The following is a 16,899-nucleotide window of genomic DNA, read 5'->3' on the forward strand; positions in this document are numbered from 1 at the left end:
CTGCCACACAGTGTACAGCCATTCGTCCGAATGGCATCAACTCCTCCTCCTCACATGCACTCTGCGCTGTGAGGAGGAGGAGATAAGAGCGCAAGCGCCGGAAAAACCGGCCATCACTAGGGACACATTCCGGTCATGGCCGTGTATTACCCGGCCCCATAGACTTCTATGGTACCCGGCCGAAAATAGAGCATGTCCTATTTTTTGACGGCCGGTTTACCCGGCCGTAAAAAAATCGGTCGTGTGAATAGCCCCATTAGGGGTCTATTATTCCTAATGCAGACGGGTGCCGGCCGATTTATGAACGGCCGGCACCCGGCCGGGAATCCCTGTCGTGTGAATGAGGCCTAAAAGACTTCTAGGAAAAAAAGCAGTTCTTGTTTATGTCACTTATAACTTTTATTTTTACACTTTTTTTTTTTAAAACAAACATTTTTTATATTTTTTTTTACTTTCTTTACTTGTCCCACTAGAGGACACTTAGACTTGCAGCTCTGATCGCTGCTGGAATACATTACACTACCTACGTAGTGTAATGCATTGCAACTGTCATTGTGACGTGACAGTCACTGACAGGAAGCCTACAACGACCACCCTCCGGCTGGTCCTCATAGGCTTCTGTACATGGCAGCCCGGAAGCCATTGTCTGGCGTCTGCTTGCCATGGGTACCATCGCCAGCCCCCGTGATTTCACATGGGGGCTGACTATCTGTGCTAAACACCTTAAATTCGGCTGAAAAACTGCAACATTTCTGTCCCGTGTTAGGGTATGTGCACACACACTAATTACGTCCGTAATTGACGGACGTATTTCGGCCGCAAGTCCCAGACCGAACACAGTGCAGGGAGCCGGGCTCCTAGCATCATACTTATGTACGACTCTAGGAGTCCCTGCCTCGCTGCAGGACAACTGTCCCGTACTGTAATAATGTTTTCAGTATGGGACAGTTGTCCTGCAGTGAGGCAGGGACTTCTAGCATCGTACATAAGTATGATGCTAGGAGCCCGGCTCCCTGCACTGTGTTCGGTCCGGGACTTGCGGCCGAAATACGTCCGTCAATTACGGACGTAATTAGTGTGTGTGCACATACCCTTAGGGTACATTTACACGCTGCAGAACTGCCACGGATTTGCCACTGAAAATCCACAGCTATTTACAGTACAATACATATCGATAGGGTTTTAAAATTCCCGAATCTAGAGCAGGCTGTCAATTCTGTTGCGGATTACTCACAGATTTTCATTAAGGAATTACCCTTTTACAAAGCATAGGGTGAAATCCATTCCAAAATCTGCATGTAGCACAAAAAAAAGGCTGCAGCTTGTGAACTGAATTACAAAGTGGACGGATATTCAATTATTGAAAAAAAAAAAAATATCTACTGTAAGGCCATGTACATACAGGGTGGAAATGCTGCATAAAAGCACAGAGCGTGTCCACCCTTGAACCCTCAGGGAACCCCGGCCGAAGAACCGCACCAAACTGTGGTGCAGTTTTTTGGGCGGAATGTCTGCTGTAGAAAAAAAGCGGTTGGAGGAAAAAAAAACTTGTGCTTACCCAGTCTCTCCATAGACATGGCGACGTGTTTTCCTCTGACGCTGAGAATCATCATCCCAGGGGGCTACCCTGGACTGACAACAGAAAAACCCGTCGCTATGATAACGCCAGGTGTTAAGTTTAAAAATGTTTTATTCATTTTAAGTTGCGATTTTTACAGTGGAATCACAGCTTTTCCGCTGCAAAAATCGCAACATTTGCTATTTGTTGCGGGCTTTACCCATTGAATTCAACAGAAAAGCAGCAACTCCAAAGCATAAATTGATATGCAGATAAAAAACACACACACACCGCAGGTCAAATTTATGAACTTTTTATCGGTGGATTTTTTACGTAGCTTGTGGATGAGATTTGTTCAAATCTCATCCACTCTGAATGAAATATGTTGCAGTGTTTACGGAACGTGTGAATATACTCTTTAGGTGCTTTGTATGTCCATAGTGTAAAAATACGCTGCGAAAATGTCCAATAGTAGAAATATTCGGCACCTCAAAACCGAGGCTTACAATGTACATCTTTCTGCAGCAAATTTTTCCGCAAAGGAAATGCAATGCAAATATGCCACGTGTGACTGCACCCTATATGTTCTTAGAGAAACCAGTAAAGGTGGGCCCCTCCCATGCGCTGTGACCCACCAATGATAACTAGAACAAAGGCAATTGGCTTCACAAAGGCAAGAGAAAAACTGTCAATAGACTAATGTACTTAAATGATTCATTTTTGTCTCCAATAGATGCTTGTAAGATTGGAGAAGGCCGCGGGGGCAGCATAATTATGTACATTTTCATTTGGCAAGCATGTTGTTATACACGCAATCATTTATTTACTGCTTGCATATTGTACCTGCACGCGTTATTTTTATAAATAATGAAAGCATTATCTTACTTAGAATTTTCACACCATTCCGGTTTACCTATTGTGACAGACCATGTGGAGAGGTTGTGGATGGGGTCTATATTTCCCCAAGATTTCTGTCTTCTGCTATCTGAAAACAACCAGGGACTAAATTCAGAAGAGAATGTGGTTCTCCCTCTGCAATAGGTTTTATCTAAAACCTGGAAAAGGGCCTGGTTGTTGGAGTGGGGAGAGATGGGTGGGTCCCGACTCCATCCACACAGTCCTGGTCTTGTGCTGTCTAGCTATTAATCAGGGGTCAGGTGTGATAGCCCTTTAAAAAGGCTGCAGTTCAGTCACACTCTCTCTCAGCCTTGGGAGAGGAGCTTGTGAGAGAAAACCGACTGAATTCATAACAGGTTGTATGGTCTGCATGGTTTATGGTGCCAGGCATTAGGCCTGCATTGTGTTAGTTAGGATGCCTGACTGTATAGTTAGTGCCCGACAGGCATAGAGTTTTCTTTTATTTGTTTTCTTTTTATTTCATGTAGAACCTGTAAATAAAACTGGCTGAGGCCAGTAGTGCCACATCTTTGCTGTGCGGAATGAAATTTACTGGCGTGTTTGATACCGAGTGTCCGTCTACCCCAGGAGACCACTGTCCTACCTAATTCCCTTACAATATACACACACTAAGGCCCCATGCACACGACCGTAAAAAAAAAAACTCCGTTTTTGCGGACCGCAATTGCACACTTTAATTGAATGCGGACACGTTTTCGTAGCGCTACGGATGGGTGTCCGTGCCGTAGAAATGTTCCGAAAATGATGGAACATGTCCGTTCTTTTTCAAATTGCGGGCCATGCTCCCATACTTTGTATGGGAGCACGGCCCTAAAATGTGTGTGATTGCGGGCAGCGTCGTGTGCATGGAGCCTAATCTATGTATAATTAAGGCCCCATGCACACTACCGTGCATGCAATCACGGCCCGCAATTGCGGGCACGGCCGGCCGCCGACTGCCACCTGCATTTTCGAGGGGAGCACGGCCCGCAAAATGCAAAAGAACGGACATGTTCCATAATTTTCGGAACATTTCTACGGTACGGACACCCATTCGTAGCGCTACAGAAAGGTGTCCGCGTTCAATGAAAGTGAATGGGTCCATTTTTGCGGACCGCTATTGCGGTCCGCAAAAACTGCGTTTTTTTACGTCATGTGCATGGGGCCTTACAACCATATCTATACACATTTCCTGTTTTCACCATCTTAGGCCTCATGCACACGAACGTAAAAACGCCCGTAATTACAGGCCCATAGACTTCTATTGGCCATGGGTACCTTCCCGTATGCTTACGGGAAGGTGCCCGTGCCGTTGAAAAATATAGAACATGTCCTATTTCAGGCCGTAATAACGGCACGGGCAGGCCCATAGAAATCTATGGGGCTCCCGTGATTACGGGAGCGTTGCTAGGCGACGTCAGGGGATAGTCACTGTCCAGGGTGATGATAGTTAACTGATCGGCAGTAACTCTCAGCACCTGGGACAGTGACTACCGCTGAAGTTAATAGTATTAAAAGCTAACTTACCCAGAACTCCGTATTTACGCCAGTATTTACGGGAGGACAAAAATACGTTTGTGTGCATGAGGCCTAACTAGGAACAGTGATATATTTACGGTTTGCACCTAAAACAGATGAAGGTTAATTTGCATTGTTTTTTGAACATTATTTTATTTTTCTAGGATGTTACAAGGCTTAAATTTTAAAAGGTTATTTTGTCAAGGACCAGTTCAGTTCTGAAGTGGCTTTGAGGGCCTTATGTACTAGATAGACCCCATAAATCACCCAATTTTAAAAACTGCACCCCTCAAAGTATTCAAAACAGCATTCAGAAAGTTTATTAAGCCTTTAGGAGTTTCACAGGAGTTAAAGCAAAGTAGAGGTGAAATTTACAAAATTTCATTTTTTTTTTGGGCAAAATTCATTTGTAATACATTTTTTTCTGTAAGGCTGGATTCACACGAGGTCATTACGTCCGTAATTGACGGACGTATTTCGGCCGCAAGTCCCGGACCGAACACCGTGCAGGGAGCCGGGCTCCTAGCATCATACTTATGTACGATGCTAGGAGTCCCTGCCTCGCTGCTGGACAACTGTCCCGTACTGTAATCATGTTTTCAGTACGGGACAGTTGTCCAGCAGCGAGGCAGGGACTCCTAGCATCGTACATAAGTATGATGCTAGGAGCCCGGCTCCCTGCACTGTGTTCGGTCCGGGACTTGCGGCTGAAATACGTCCGTCAATTACGGACGTAATGACCTCGTGTGAATCCAGCCTAACACAGAAGGTTTTACCAGAGAAATGCAACTCAATATTTATTGCCCAGATTCTGCAGTTTTTAGAAATATCCCACATGTGGCTCTAGTATGATAATGCACTGAAGCACCGGCCTCAGAAGCAAAGGAGCACCTAGAGGATTTTGGGGTCTCCTTTTTTTAGAATATATTTTAGGCACCATGTTAGGTTTGAAGAGGTGGTGCCAAAACAGTGGAATCTCCCCAAAAGTGGTTTGGGAAACTACACACCTCAAGGAATTTATCTAGGGGTATAGTTAGCATCTTGACCCGACAGGTCTTTTGCTATACTTATTGGAATAGGTCTGTGAAAATGAAAATCTACTTTTTTTTTCTGAAAAAAATATAATGTAATTTTTACAAGGAATAAAGAATAAAAAGCACCCCAAAACTTGTAAAGCTATTTCTCCCGATTACGGCAATACCATATGTGGTAATAAATTGCTGTTTGGACCCACGGCAGAGCTCAGAAGGGAAGGAGCACCATTTGGCTTTTGGAGCGCAGATTTTGCTTGGTAATAGTTCTGTTTGGGGTTTTGCTGGTATTTCAGTTTATAATGTGCGGGCATAAGTAAGCTGGGCAGAGTACATCAGGGCATAATAAGAGGGTAGAATAATGGGGTACATAAATAATTCAAAGATGTGTGGCAGGTGTCGCACTGATAAATGGTGCCCAATCTTATCCGCTTTTGGACACTCTGCACATTTTCTGTCGCTATATTCTGAGCGCCAGAACTTTTTCTTATTTTTTCTCCTCCGGAGCCGTGGGAGGGCTTATTGGTTACGATACAATCTGTAGTTTTCATTGGTACCATTTTAGGGTACATGTGATTTTTTTTGATCACTTTTTATTCTATTTTTCAGCATGCAAAGTGACAAAAAAAACGAATTGACTGTTTTTGTCCTTTTTTACAGTAATCACTGTGCGCTATAAATGATATTTTACTTTATTCTGCAGGTCGGTACGATTACGGCGATACCATATGTATTTCTTTTTTTATGTTTTGTGGCGTTTGCGCAATAAAATATCCACCATATTCTGAGAGACATCATTTTTTTTAATTTTTCAGTCAAAAAAGCTGTATAAGGGCTTGTTTTTTGCGGGACAGGTTGTAGTTTTTATTGGTATTTTGGGGTACAAGCGAATTTTTGATCACTTTTTATTCTATATTTTGGGAGGGGTGATGACAAAAAAATTGTGATGCTAGTATTGTGTTAATTATTTTTTGCGGCGTTCACCGTGCGGGAAAAATAATATTATAGTTTTATAGTTAACGCGGTGATACCAAATATGTGTACTTTAACGTTTATTTTTTTTCCTATAATAAGCATGTTTTGTTTTTGTAACTTATAACTTGTTTTTACACTTTTATAAAACATTTTTATTACATTTTTTACTTGAAGACCTGCAGAACTGATGGCTGCTATAACACATTACACTACCTAGGTAGTGTAACGTATTCTAAACGGTCAGTGTGACGCTGACAGTCACACTGACAGGAAGCCTATGAGGACCAGCTGGTCCTCATAGGCTTCCGTGAATGGCAGACCGGAGGCTGTTGTATGGCCTCCGGTTTTGCCATCCAACGGACGGCAGCACACGCAACCGGTCCTTGGGAAAGTTTGTTGTAGCAACAAACTTTCCCTGCGATCACATGATCGGGACCTGAACCAATCAGGCCCCGGTCATGTCTCCGGGACCAGAGGCAGGGGTTAACAGCGCGATCCGGGTGTCAGCACTACTCTGAGACACCCGGATCGCGCTTTTAACACCCACTGTGAATTCATGTCGGTGCTGCACAGAGCCCAGCAAGCGCCGACGTGAATTTACTGTGGGCGGTCAGGAAGCGGTTAAGGACGGTGATCATATTCTCTGTAGCCGAACCAATCGGTTCGGCTGTCAGAGAACAGGATGCTGGGGAGCCGGGGACACTGACACAGCCGGAGTCCGAGCGCTTTTCACAGCGCTATGCCTGCTGGAACAGAGATCTGTATATTCACACCCTGTCTGCACAGGGTATGTGCGAAAAAGGACGTGAATATACAGGTTGTCGGCATGAAAGGGTTAAAAAAAACACCAAAACTCTGCACATGACTTCCCCCTTATGGCCGATTGTAGCTATATGAGGGCTTGTGTTTTGTGGGACGAGTTGTATATTTGAAATGGCACCATTTTTGGGGTACATAATTTATTGATTAGCTTTTACTAATTGTTTTGGGGTTTTTTCTGGAAGGGAATGCAGAAAAAAACCAAAAACGGCTATTCCGGCAGTTTTTTTGTGTCTATTTTCTTCCTTTTTACCGTGTGGTAAAAATAAGGTGAGAGATTTATACGACGGGTTAGTACAAATGTGGCGATACCAAATATGTATAATTTTGTTTATGTTTTAGTACTTTTGCACAATAAAAAAAGTAAAAAGTTTTATGGAAAAAGTCATTTTGTGTCACTGCCATTCCTTTTAAAAAAAATTATATTATTATTGATATTTGCGGGATCGGTTGTAGATTTTATCAGCACAATTTTGGGGTACATAAAATTTGTTAATTAATTCTCTTCTTTAAAAAAAATTAATCTGTGGGGGGGGAATTGAAAAAAAAGGACAGAAAATCACCGGGCACCGATGGGCTGACAGGGGAAGTCCTCTCCCTCTGTCAAAAACCTTAGATGCTGTTGTTGCTATGGATTGTGGCATCTAAGGGGTTAAACTACCGAGATCGAACGACCGTCCCCACCACTCCCTTTCTCCTCCGGCCCCACTCACCAGTGATTGATGGCTGCCAGGTATGGGCCTGTTCATATCAGCGATCGCTTTCCGTTCTGGGGTTCCGTCTGAGGTTTCCGTCGGGTGAATCCAGCAACGGAAAGTGAAATTGAAACCACAGCTTCCGTTTCACTCACCATTGATATCAATTGTGACGGAAACGTCACTAATGGTTTCCGTTCGTCCCCATTCCGGCAGGTTTCACTTAACACCGGCATCAATAGCGGAGTCGACTGCGCTATTGATTCAGTCGGAAAACCGGAAATCCGTTGCGGGGTTCACCCGACTGAAACCTCCGACAGAACCCTGGAACGGAAAGTGAACGCTGATGTGAACAGGCCTTATCTGATTGTATACTGGGCAGCCATCAATCACTGGTGAGCGGGTCAGGAGGAACACTCCCGCCCCTTGCTCTTTGTTAGGCTCTTTAAGCCAAAAGGCACAATATTATTTATTTTAAAAAAATTGTGCCATTTGGGCTAATAGTGCAACGAGCCTGCCCTCATAATATGCTGGCCTTAAACAGGACAACATAGCATGATAACAGATCCGCTTTCTCGCCCAAATATTCAGACATGGTTATACATTGTCATTCAGTAAGGCTAGAACCTGTACGTGTTGCGAGCGTAAAAAACGCACCTTTTTTTGCGTTCCAGTTCCATGTGGCATCTGCGGTTTTTACGTCTGCAAAAACGCACAAAAATAGGACCTTCAGTAAATTACACGCTGCTTGAAAAAAAACAAACGCATGTCTAAATAGACCCACTGAATTACATAGGTCCGTCCGACGGCCGTTGTTTTAACGTCCATAACACGGACGTAAAATACACTCGTGTGAATCAGGCCTACGACTGTTAACCAGTAAATCTAAGTAAAAGGGGTACTCATTTTTTCAGCAGACTCTTAAGTACAACACTTTGTGATTCGAACATCAATGTATAAAGATAATCTATTAAGAAACTATCTCAAATCTGCCACGCTCCACTACAACAGGAATATGTATATATTTATTATTCTCAAGTGAACAAAACTGATTGCTCCGTTTTAGAAGAAATATACGTTAGAAATTCACATCTAACAGGCATACAGAATTCAGAAGAAGGCAAAAAAGTATCTGATGCGTTTGACAAATAGTTCCTGAGCGATTACAGAGTTTATAGTCCTCAATCATGAAATATAAATAGTTGTGACTAGATGGAAAGGCTATTTTACAACTTCAGCTGTGGTGATTTTTGGCAACACTATATGGCAAAAAAAATTGGACCCCTTTCAAATTATTGATTTGGCCACACCCATTGCAAGAACGTACATAAATCAGAGGCATAACTTGAAGCTCCTGTAAAATCTGTAGCAGGGACCCCAACTATGAAGCGTAATTTACAGTACTGCCTCCTCATATATGGGGAAGAGGGACCTTTTGGGTCCCTTCAGGCTCAAGTGCCTGGGTGCAACTGCAACCTCTGTGTCCATTATATAACATCAAGCATACAGTCATGCAATCTCCCTATACAAAGATTGCTAGTAGTCTGGGTGGTATTAAAGAGCTCATTGACTTTAAACGTGGCAACGTCATAGCATGCCACCTTTGCCACGAGTTAAATAAACTATGCTAATCTAATAGTATACCTGATATAGATGGGTTTTTCACTGGACGATTATCGGGCAGACGAGCGTTCATAGAACGCTTGTTGCCGATGATTGCCCTGTGTAAACAGGGGAACGATAAGCAGATGAAAGAGCAAACTCGATCGAGCAAGCTCGATCATCTGCTGGCCGTATCGTTTTAAAAAAGTGAATTCTGGTTGTCGGCAGCACATCTTCCTGTGATGATAATGTATGGGGACGAGCGTTCGGAGTAACGACCATTTGTCCCCATCCATAGCTCCATGTGACAGGATGTCTCGTGGATCGGCGCTTACTGCACCGGCCGCTTTTCGGCCGGTGTAAAAGGGTCTTTACTTACTGTTAAAATGTAGTGATTTATCCATGCTAATTCTGTGTGCAGTTACTGCCACTAGGTGTATCCCTTCCTGTAATCTGCGGTCCACCCCTTAGGGTATGTTCACACACAAACTCAAAAACGTCTGAAAATACGGAGCTGTTTTCAAGGGAAACCAGCTCCTGATTTTCAGACTTTTTTTTTAAGCCACTTGCGATTTTCACGGCGTTTTTTAGTCTATGAAAAACAGCTCCAAAAACGTCCCAAGAAGTGACATGCCCTTCTTTTTCGCGGACGTTTTTGATAACAGCTGCGTACAAAAACGGCCCATCGGAACAGAACGCCGTTTCTCCCCTTGAAATCAATGGACAGATGTTTGGAGGCGAGCGTTTACGGCCCGAAAAACAGCCAAAAATAGGCCGTGTGAACATACACTAAGGCTGGGTTCACACAACCTATTTTCAGGCGTAATGGAGGCGTTTTACACCTCGAATTACGCCTGAAAACACTGCTCCAATACATCGGCAAACATCTGCCCATTCATTTCAATGGGTTTGCCAATGTACTGTGCCGACGACCTGTCATTTTACGCGTCGCTGTCAAAAGACGGCGCGTAAAATAACAGCCTCGTCAAAGAAGTGCAGCACACTTCTTGGGACGTAATTGGAGCCGTTTTTCATTGAATCCAATGAAGAACAGCTCCAAATTACATCCGTAATGGACGCCCCGCAAAACGCGAGTACGAGCAATTACTTCTGAAATTCAGGAGCTGTTTTTCCTGAAAACAGCTCCGTAATTTCAGACGTAAATGCAGTTATCGTGTGCACATACCCTAAGGGTATGTTCACACGCTTAACAAAAAACGTCTGAAAAATACGGAGCTGATTTCAGAGAAAACAGCCTCTGATTTTCAGGCGTTTTTGAAGCGGAGAATGAAATTTAGAGCTTCTTTTGAGGCTTCTTTTCAGACGTTTTTGTGGCGTTTTTCATAGTGTTCAATGGAAAATCAGCTCCAAAAAATGCCTCAAGAAGTGACATGCTACTTTTTACGGAGTGTCTTTTTACGCAGCGTTTTTTGACAGCGAAGCGTAAAATAAAGGCTCGTGGGAACAGAACATCGTAATTCCCATTGAAAGCAATGGGCAGATGTTTGTAGGCGTAAAAGGGGCGTTTTTTCAGGCGTTATTCGTTGCGTAAAACCCCCGAATTACGTCTGAAACCACTGCGTGTGAACATACCCTAACATTACTGCAGTGTCCTGATAATGAATATACATTACCTCCAGCCAGGACATGATGTGTATTCAGAATTCTGACCTCTTCTGTATATTTATTGGAGTTTGTCTGTGAATTTTTTTTTTACAAGGAATAAAGAATAAAAAGCACCCCAAAACTTGTAAAGCTATTTCTTCTGATTACAGCAATGCCATATGTGTTAATACACTGCTGTTTGGACTCACGGCAGGGCTCGGAAGAGAAGGAGTGTCATACTGATTGGACAGAGTCATACACTTCTCTTTGCAATGCTCACTTGGTAATAAGTTAAAAAAAACTCCCAGTTGGGCATTAATAAACTAATTAGCATAATTCTAAAATTGTTCATAACATACTAAAAAATTATCGTTTTTCAAAATAAAAACCACTGTTATCTACATTACAGCGCCTATCAGATTATGTAGGAGATAGGGCACTTATAATCTGGTGACAGAGCCTCTTTAAATCTGCACATTCTGTACCAAAGACCAGCATAGAACATTTGGATGTGCAAGATAAGATAGAGAGATGAGAAAACTTTTTTTCACAAAAGAACAAAGCTAAGACCATAAATATGGTGACTGAGTGTATATCAATAAAGAAATATCATACCAAAACGAAGTTCATGGATCCAGTGGCCCCTGTTTATTAGAAATATGTGTTCATTCCCAATAACTATACATATACAAGTCCAGGTCTATCAAGCACAGGAAAATAATTACATATCTGTTTCTTTGGAGTATGTTCATTCCATTATAAACTGCACATATATCCTGTTCATTCCAGGTCTGTCAAGCACAGTAAACATTTTTATACATCCGTTTCCATGGAATTTGTTTTTATTCTCTCATTAACTACAAAGAAAATCTGATCATTCCATGTTTCGAAACAAACTCATTATCTTTTTTTATATTTTCACCCATTACTAATATAATTTTCTTTATTGTTTTTAGGATGTCCCCTTCTTTTACTTGAAGACCTGCAGCACTGATGTCTGCTATAACACATTACACTACCTAGGTACTATAACGTGTTATAAACGGTCAGTGTGACGTTGAGTGTCATACTGACAGGAAGCCTATGAGGCTATGGTCCTCATAGGCTTCCGTGAATGGCAGACCCGGAGGCTGTTGTATGGCCTCCGGTTTTGCCATGCAACAGACGGCAGCACCCGCAATCGGTCTCTGGGAAAGTTTGTTGTAGCAACAAGCTTTCCAGTTTGTTGCTACAACAAACATTCCATGATCGGGACCTAAACCAAATCAGGTCCCGGTCATGTCTCTGGGACCACAGGCAGGGGTTGACAGCGCAATCCGGGTGTCATCGCTACTCTGAGACACCCGGATCACACTTTTAACACCCACTGTGAATTCACGTCGGCGCTGCACAGAGCCCAGCAAGCGCCCATGTGAATTTACTGTGGGCGGTCAGGAAGCAGTTACTATCGGTGATCATCTTCTCTTTAGCCGAACCAATCTGTTCGGCTATCAGAGAACAGAGGAGCCGGGGACACGGACACCGCCGGCATCAGAGCGATCTCCCCAGCGCTATGGCGGCAGAAGCAGAGGTATGCAGATACATATACATATCCTCGCTGCATGGGGTATATGCGGATAGGAAAATATGTAACTATTTGGACTCTTCCCCCCCCCCCCTGTATTAGATAGCCGATTATACCATTAATATTTTCATAATAGTCAGTGGTATAATAAATATATATTTTTCTTCACCATTCTATAATCCACGATTCAGCATGAATAAATGAAGGGAAATTTACGTGTATTATTTGACTCATCCTCCTCCAACATTGAACATGAATGGAAAATTGAGAGAGAATATTGTGGATGATATTGTGGATGATACTTCTCATCAGAACACCCAGCTAGTAAAAGTAGTAAAAACGCCCCGATGTACGCACATAATACACGCCCACTTGGACTTTTACTTTAAACACTCCCACTTGGACTTTTGCAAGCCTCATTTGCATAACTACAAAAATGGTCATAACTTGGCCAAAAATGCTCGTTTTTTTAAAATAAAAACGTTACTGTAATCTACATTGCAGCGCCTATCTGCTGCAATAGCAGATAGGGGTTGCAAAATCTGGTGACAGAACCTCTTTAAAGGTGTTATTAAAGATAGGGGCTGGAAATGAAACTAAGGAACCACAAAAGCAATAGTTAGGCATCCTTGTACCCAGCAATCCAGTGCAGTCACTACGGCGGTACTCCTGGTGGTTGTTTACATGCACGTAGTATGTGACTGATGCAGCCTATCAGAGGGCTCAGCTGTCAAATGTGGAACTTCTGACGTTATGCCAGTAATACGATTAGTCACCAGTGAGCTCTGCTGAGCCCTGTCTGGAAGAAGTTGAGCACATTTTGCTACGCTGTTTCCAGAACTCCAATATAAGCGAATGGGAGTTATGGAGACAGTGTAGCTCGTGTTTATGGAACTCGGGAGCTACGGAAACATATACTTGTCTTATATCCTATGTACATGGGCCTTCTACTCAGAGATGAAGACTGCTCTCAAACATTTTTTCGCTGCAATTTTTAAATGCTTGTCTCAAACAGGTTTCAATTTATACTTTACGTAAATTATACAAATACATACATTTTAAAACATCTGAAAATTACAAAGTATAAACTGAAACAAAAGTAGACTTACTGTCAGCTTTGAGTCCTGCAAGAAGTAGGAGATGGCTTATTATGCACACCAAGATCACCATGCTGGGGTTCCGCATGATCCCTCAACTTCTTGGTTCAGTGCAGCCAATATCCTGGATTCAAACTGGAAGCAGCGACTGCAAAATTACAAAAAGGATATTCAATCAAATACAGCATTTTTTACCATAAGTGCTCCTCACATAAACTAAGAAAAACCACAACAAATAAACAACAAAAATCTGTGCAGGACATTTGTAAATTTTAGGTGGAATTGTACATCATTTCTCTATGTGTAAAAGATGCTTCAACCACTGCTCATCGAAAGCGTGAATGACCGGACCACAGCAGCCAATAACAGGAGACTGTTCGGGTATGTGCACACACACTAATTACGTCCGTAATTGACGGACGTATTTCGGCCGCAAGTCCCGGACCGAACACAGTGCAGGGAGCCGGGCTCCTAGCATCATACTTATGTACGATGCTAGGAGCCCCTGCCTCTCCGTGGAACTACTGTCCCGTACTGTAATCATGTTTTCAGTACGGGACAGTTGTCCTGCAGCGAGGCAGGGACTCCTAGCATCGTACATAACTATGATGCTAGGAGCCCGGCTCCCTGCACTGTGTTCGGTCCGGTACTTGCGGCCGAAATACGTCCGTCAATTACGGACGTAATTAGTGTGTGTGCACATACCCTTAGGGTATGTGCACACAAGAAGTGGCTTTTACGTCTGAAAAGTCAGACTGTTTTCAGGAGAAAACGGCTGCCTCATTTCAGACGTAAAAGCTCCTCCTCGCATTATGCGAGGCGTCTGTGACAGCCGTAAATCTTGAGCTGCTCTTCATTGACTTCAATGAAGAACGGCTCAAATTACGTTGCAAAGAAGTGTCCTGCACTTCTTTGCCGAGGCAGTCAATTTACACGTCGTCGTTTGACAGCTGTCAAACGACGACGCGTAAATTACAGGTCGTCTGCACAGTACGTCGGCAAACCCATTCAAATGAATGGGCAGATGTTTGCCGACGTATTGGAGCCCTATTTTCAGGCGTAAAACGAGGCATAATACGCCTCGTTTACGTCTGAAAATAGGTTGTGTGAACCCAGCCTTAGCGGGAAACAGCCGAGAATAAGTAAGTTGTAAAACCCCTTTAAGAACTAATCTGTAAATAAGTAAATATGCCCTGTGTAAAAACCAACATAAGGCCGGATTTACATTACAATGCGTGATTTTCGTGCAGCCGCCATCATTATGACACTGTTTGTATGTTTGTAAACAGAAAAGCACGTGGTGCTTTTCTGTTTTCATTCATAGTTTTTACTGCTTTTGCGCGTCACACGTAAGTGCTTCCGTGTGCTGCGCGTGATTTACACTCACCCATTGACTTCAATGGGTGCGTGATGCGCGAACAATGCACAAATATAGGACATGTCGTGAGTTTTACGCAGCGGACACGCTGCGTGAAACTCACGGACAGTCTGCACGTCCCCGTAGACTAATATAGGTGCGTGCAAGGCGCATGAAAATCACACGCGTTGCACGGTCCTATTATACGTTCGTCTGAATAAGCCCTAAAGGCTATGGACAACTGTGCAGATTTTATTTCTTTTTTTGTGCGCATTGTATGCATAATGTAAAATAAAACATTTCTGCAATTAGTTTTAATTAAAACACTTTTTTAAGTTTTCGTCCAGAGTCATCAAATCAGCTAACTCCGGCAGCACCATAGAAAGAGAATGAAGCGGTGGACGACCATGAGAATCACCGCTCTGTTCATATTGTGCGCACAGGGACGACCAGGTGGGCCTATTCTCGGGATTGGTGGGGTTTCAGTGGTCGGACCCCCACCGATCAGCTATTTATCACCCATATATCCGGCAGAGGTCAGGAGACTAAGGCCCCATGCACACGACCGTGTTTTTGCGTCCGCAATTCCCCCGCAAATCCACGGGAGAATTGCGGACCCATTCATTTCTATGGGCCCATACACACTATCCGTGTTTTCACGGGTCTCCGCATGTCCGCACATCCGTGCCGCAGAAACTCCGGACATGTCCTATTATGGGCCGCAAATGCGGTGCGGACATGCCAATAGAAGTCAATGGGCCCGTGGAAATTGCGGATACACCTCCGTGTGTCATCCGCAGTTTTGCGGATTTGCGGAAGTGTTGCTAGGCGACGACCGGGAATGAGTTCTGTCGTCATCATGTTTTACCTAGGCTTTTTTTTTTTCATCCGCATTTTGCGGATTACATACGGATGAACTGCGGAGGACATACGGATGAACTGCGGATGACATTTCACGGAACACGGTCCTGGAATTTGCGGACCAGAAAAACACTACGGTCGTGTGCATGAGGCCTAAGTATCTGAGCCGGCTCCACAAGTTGCATGTGTTGGTTTTATGTTGCAGCCAACACTTCATTGCAGCGAGGAGGAGCCCTCTCTCGTTCAACCTCTTAGATGCCCGAGTCAATAGCAACCACTGGATCCAAAGACGTTATAAATAGGGGCCGACATCCTCCCCCCCACAACACAATTGCAGGGTGCCGATGGTAGCCTAGGGACCTACCTAATGAAGGCCCCCAGATTTACAATCTTTGTGCTCCTATTAAGCCCTGCAAGATTTCAAAACTATTAGAATAGATCATTCTTTAACCCGCACAGTGCACGCAGTAAAATAAATAAATTTTAACCGCCAAAATCGCTGTTTTTTTGGCCACCTCATCTCCCACAAAAATATCATTAAAAGTGAACAAAAAGTTGTATGTATCCAAAATTGTACCAATAAAATTTACAGCTCGTCCTGCAAAAAATAAGCCCACACTTCACTCTATCGATGGAAAAATAAAAAAAAATTAAAATTCGCTCTCAGACAAATTTTATTTTTAACAATTAATTTTTTCCTTGTAAAAGTAGTGGAACAAAAAAAAACAAACAGAACATAAATGTGGTATTGCCGCAATTGCATTGAACCTCAGAATAAATTTAATACGTCGTTTTTACCGAAATGTGAACGCTGTAAAAACAAAATCCCAAAAATGGATGAATTACTTTTTTTCCCATTCCAGCCCACACTCCCGGCACCCCCACCGATCGGCTGTTTTGAATGGCCCGCAGCGCTCGTACAAGCGCCTCGGCACATTAATTTCCATTACTGCTCATACTGTGAATCAGTGGGCGAAGGCTGTAGCACTGTGAACAACTGTATTGTCAATTCACAGTGTGAGCAGCAAAGGAAATGCAGGGGAAGCCGTGCTCACACCGCTGCGGCCACTTTAAAACAGCTGATCGGCGGGGGTGCTGGGAGTCAGACCCTGACCGATCAGATATTGATGTCTTATCCTGAGGGTAGGCCATGAAGTCTTTGGGACTGGATAGCCCCTTTACTAACTTTGTTATTGGACAAATTTTTGGACAATAACCATGCCACATTATAGATAACATAAAAGACAAAGTGTTGAGACTTCTAAATCCCCCCAACCATTTGTCTGTTTAAGGCTGAATTCACACTGTACAATCAAAAGG

The 16,899-nt window shown here is 43.3% G+C and overlaps 1 protein-coding gene across 1 annotated transcript in view; it reads right to left on the bottom strand.

Annotated features, from left to right (window-relative positions):
* Positions 1-16,899, bottom strand: part of PTPRS (protein tyrosine phosphatase receptor type S) — a 523,802-nt gene that overhangs the window by 438,583 nt on the left and 68,320 nt on the right. The window contains exon 2 of the mRNA XM_075864303.1: positions 13,374-13,509. Within this exon, the coding sequence (XP_075720418.1) occupies positions 13,374-13,449 (76 nt within the window). The 5' untranslated portion in view covers positions 13,450-13,509. The remainder of the gene's footprint in view (positions 1-13,373; positions 13,510-16,899) is intronic.

Source organism: Rhinoderma darwinii, chromosome 1 (assembly GCF_050947455.1).
Source record: "Rhinoderma darwinii isolate aRhiDar2 chromosome 1, aRhiDar2.hap1, whole genome shotgun sequence".
NCBI lineage: Eukaryota > Metazoa > Chordata > Amphibia > Anura > Rhinodermatidae > Rhinoderma > Rhinoderma darwinii.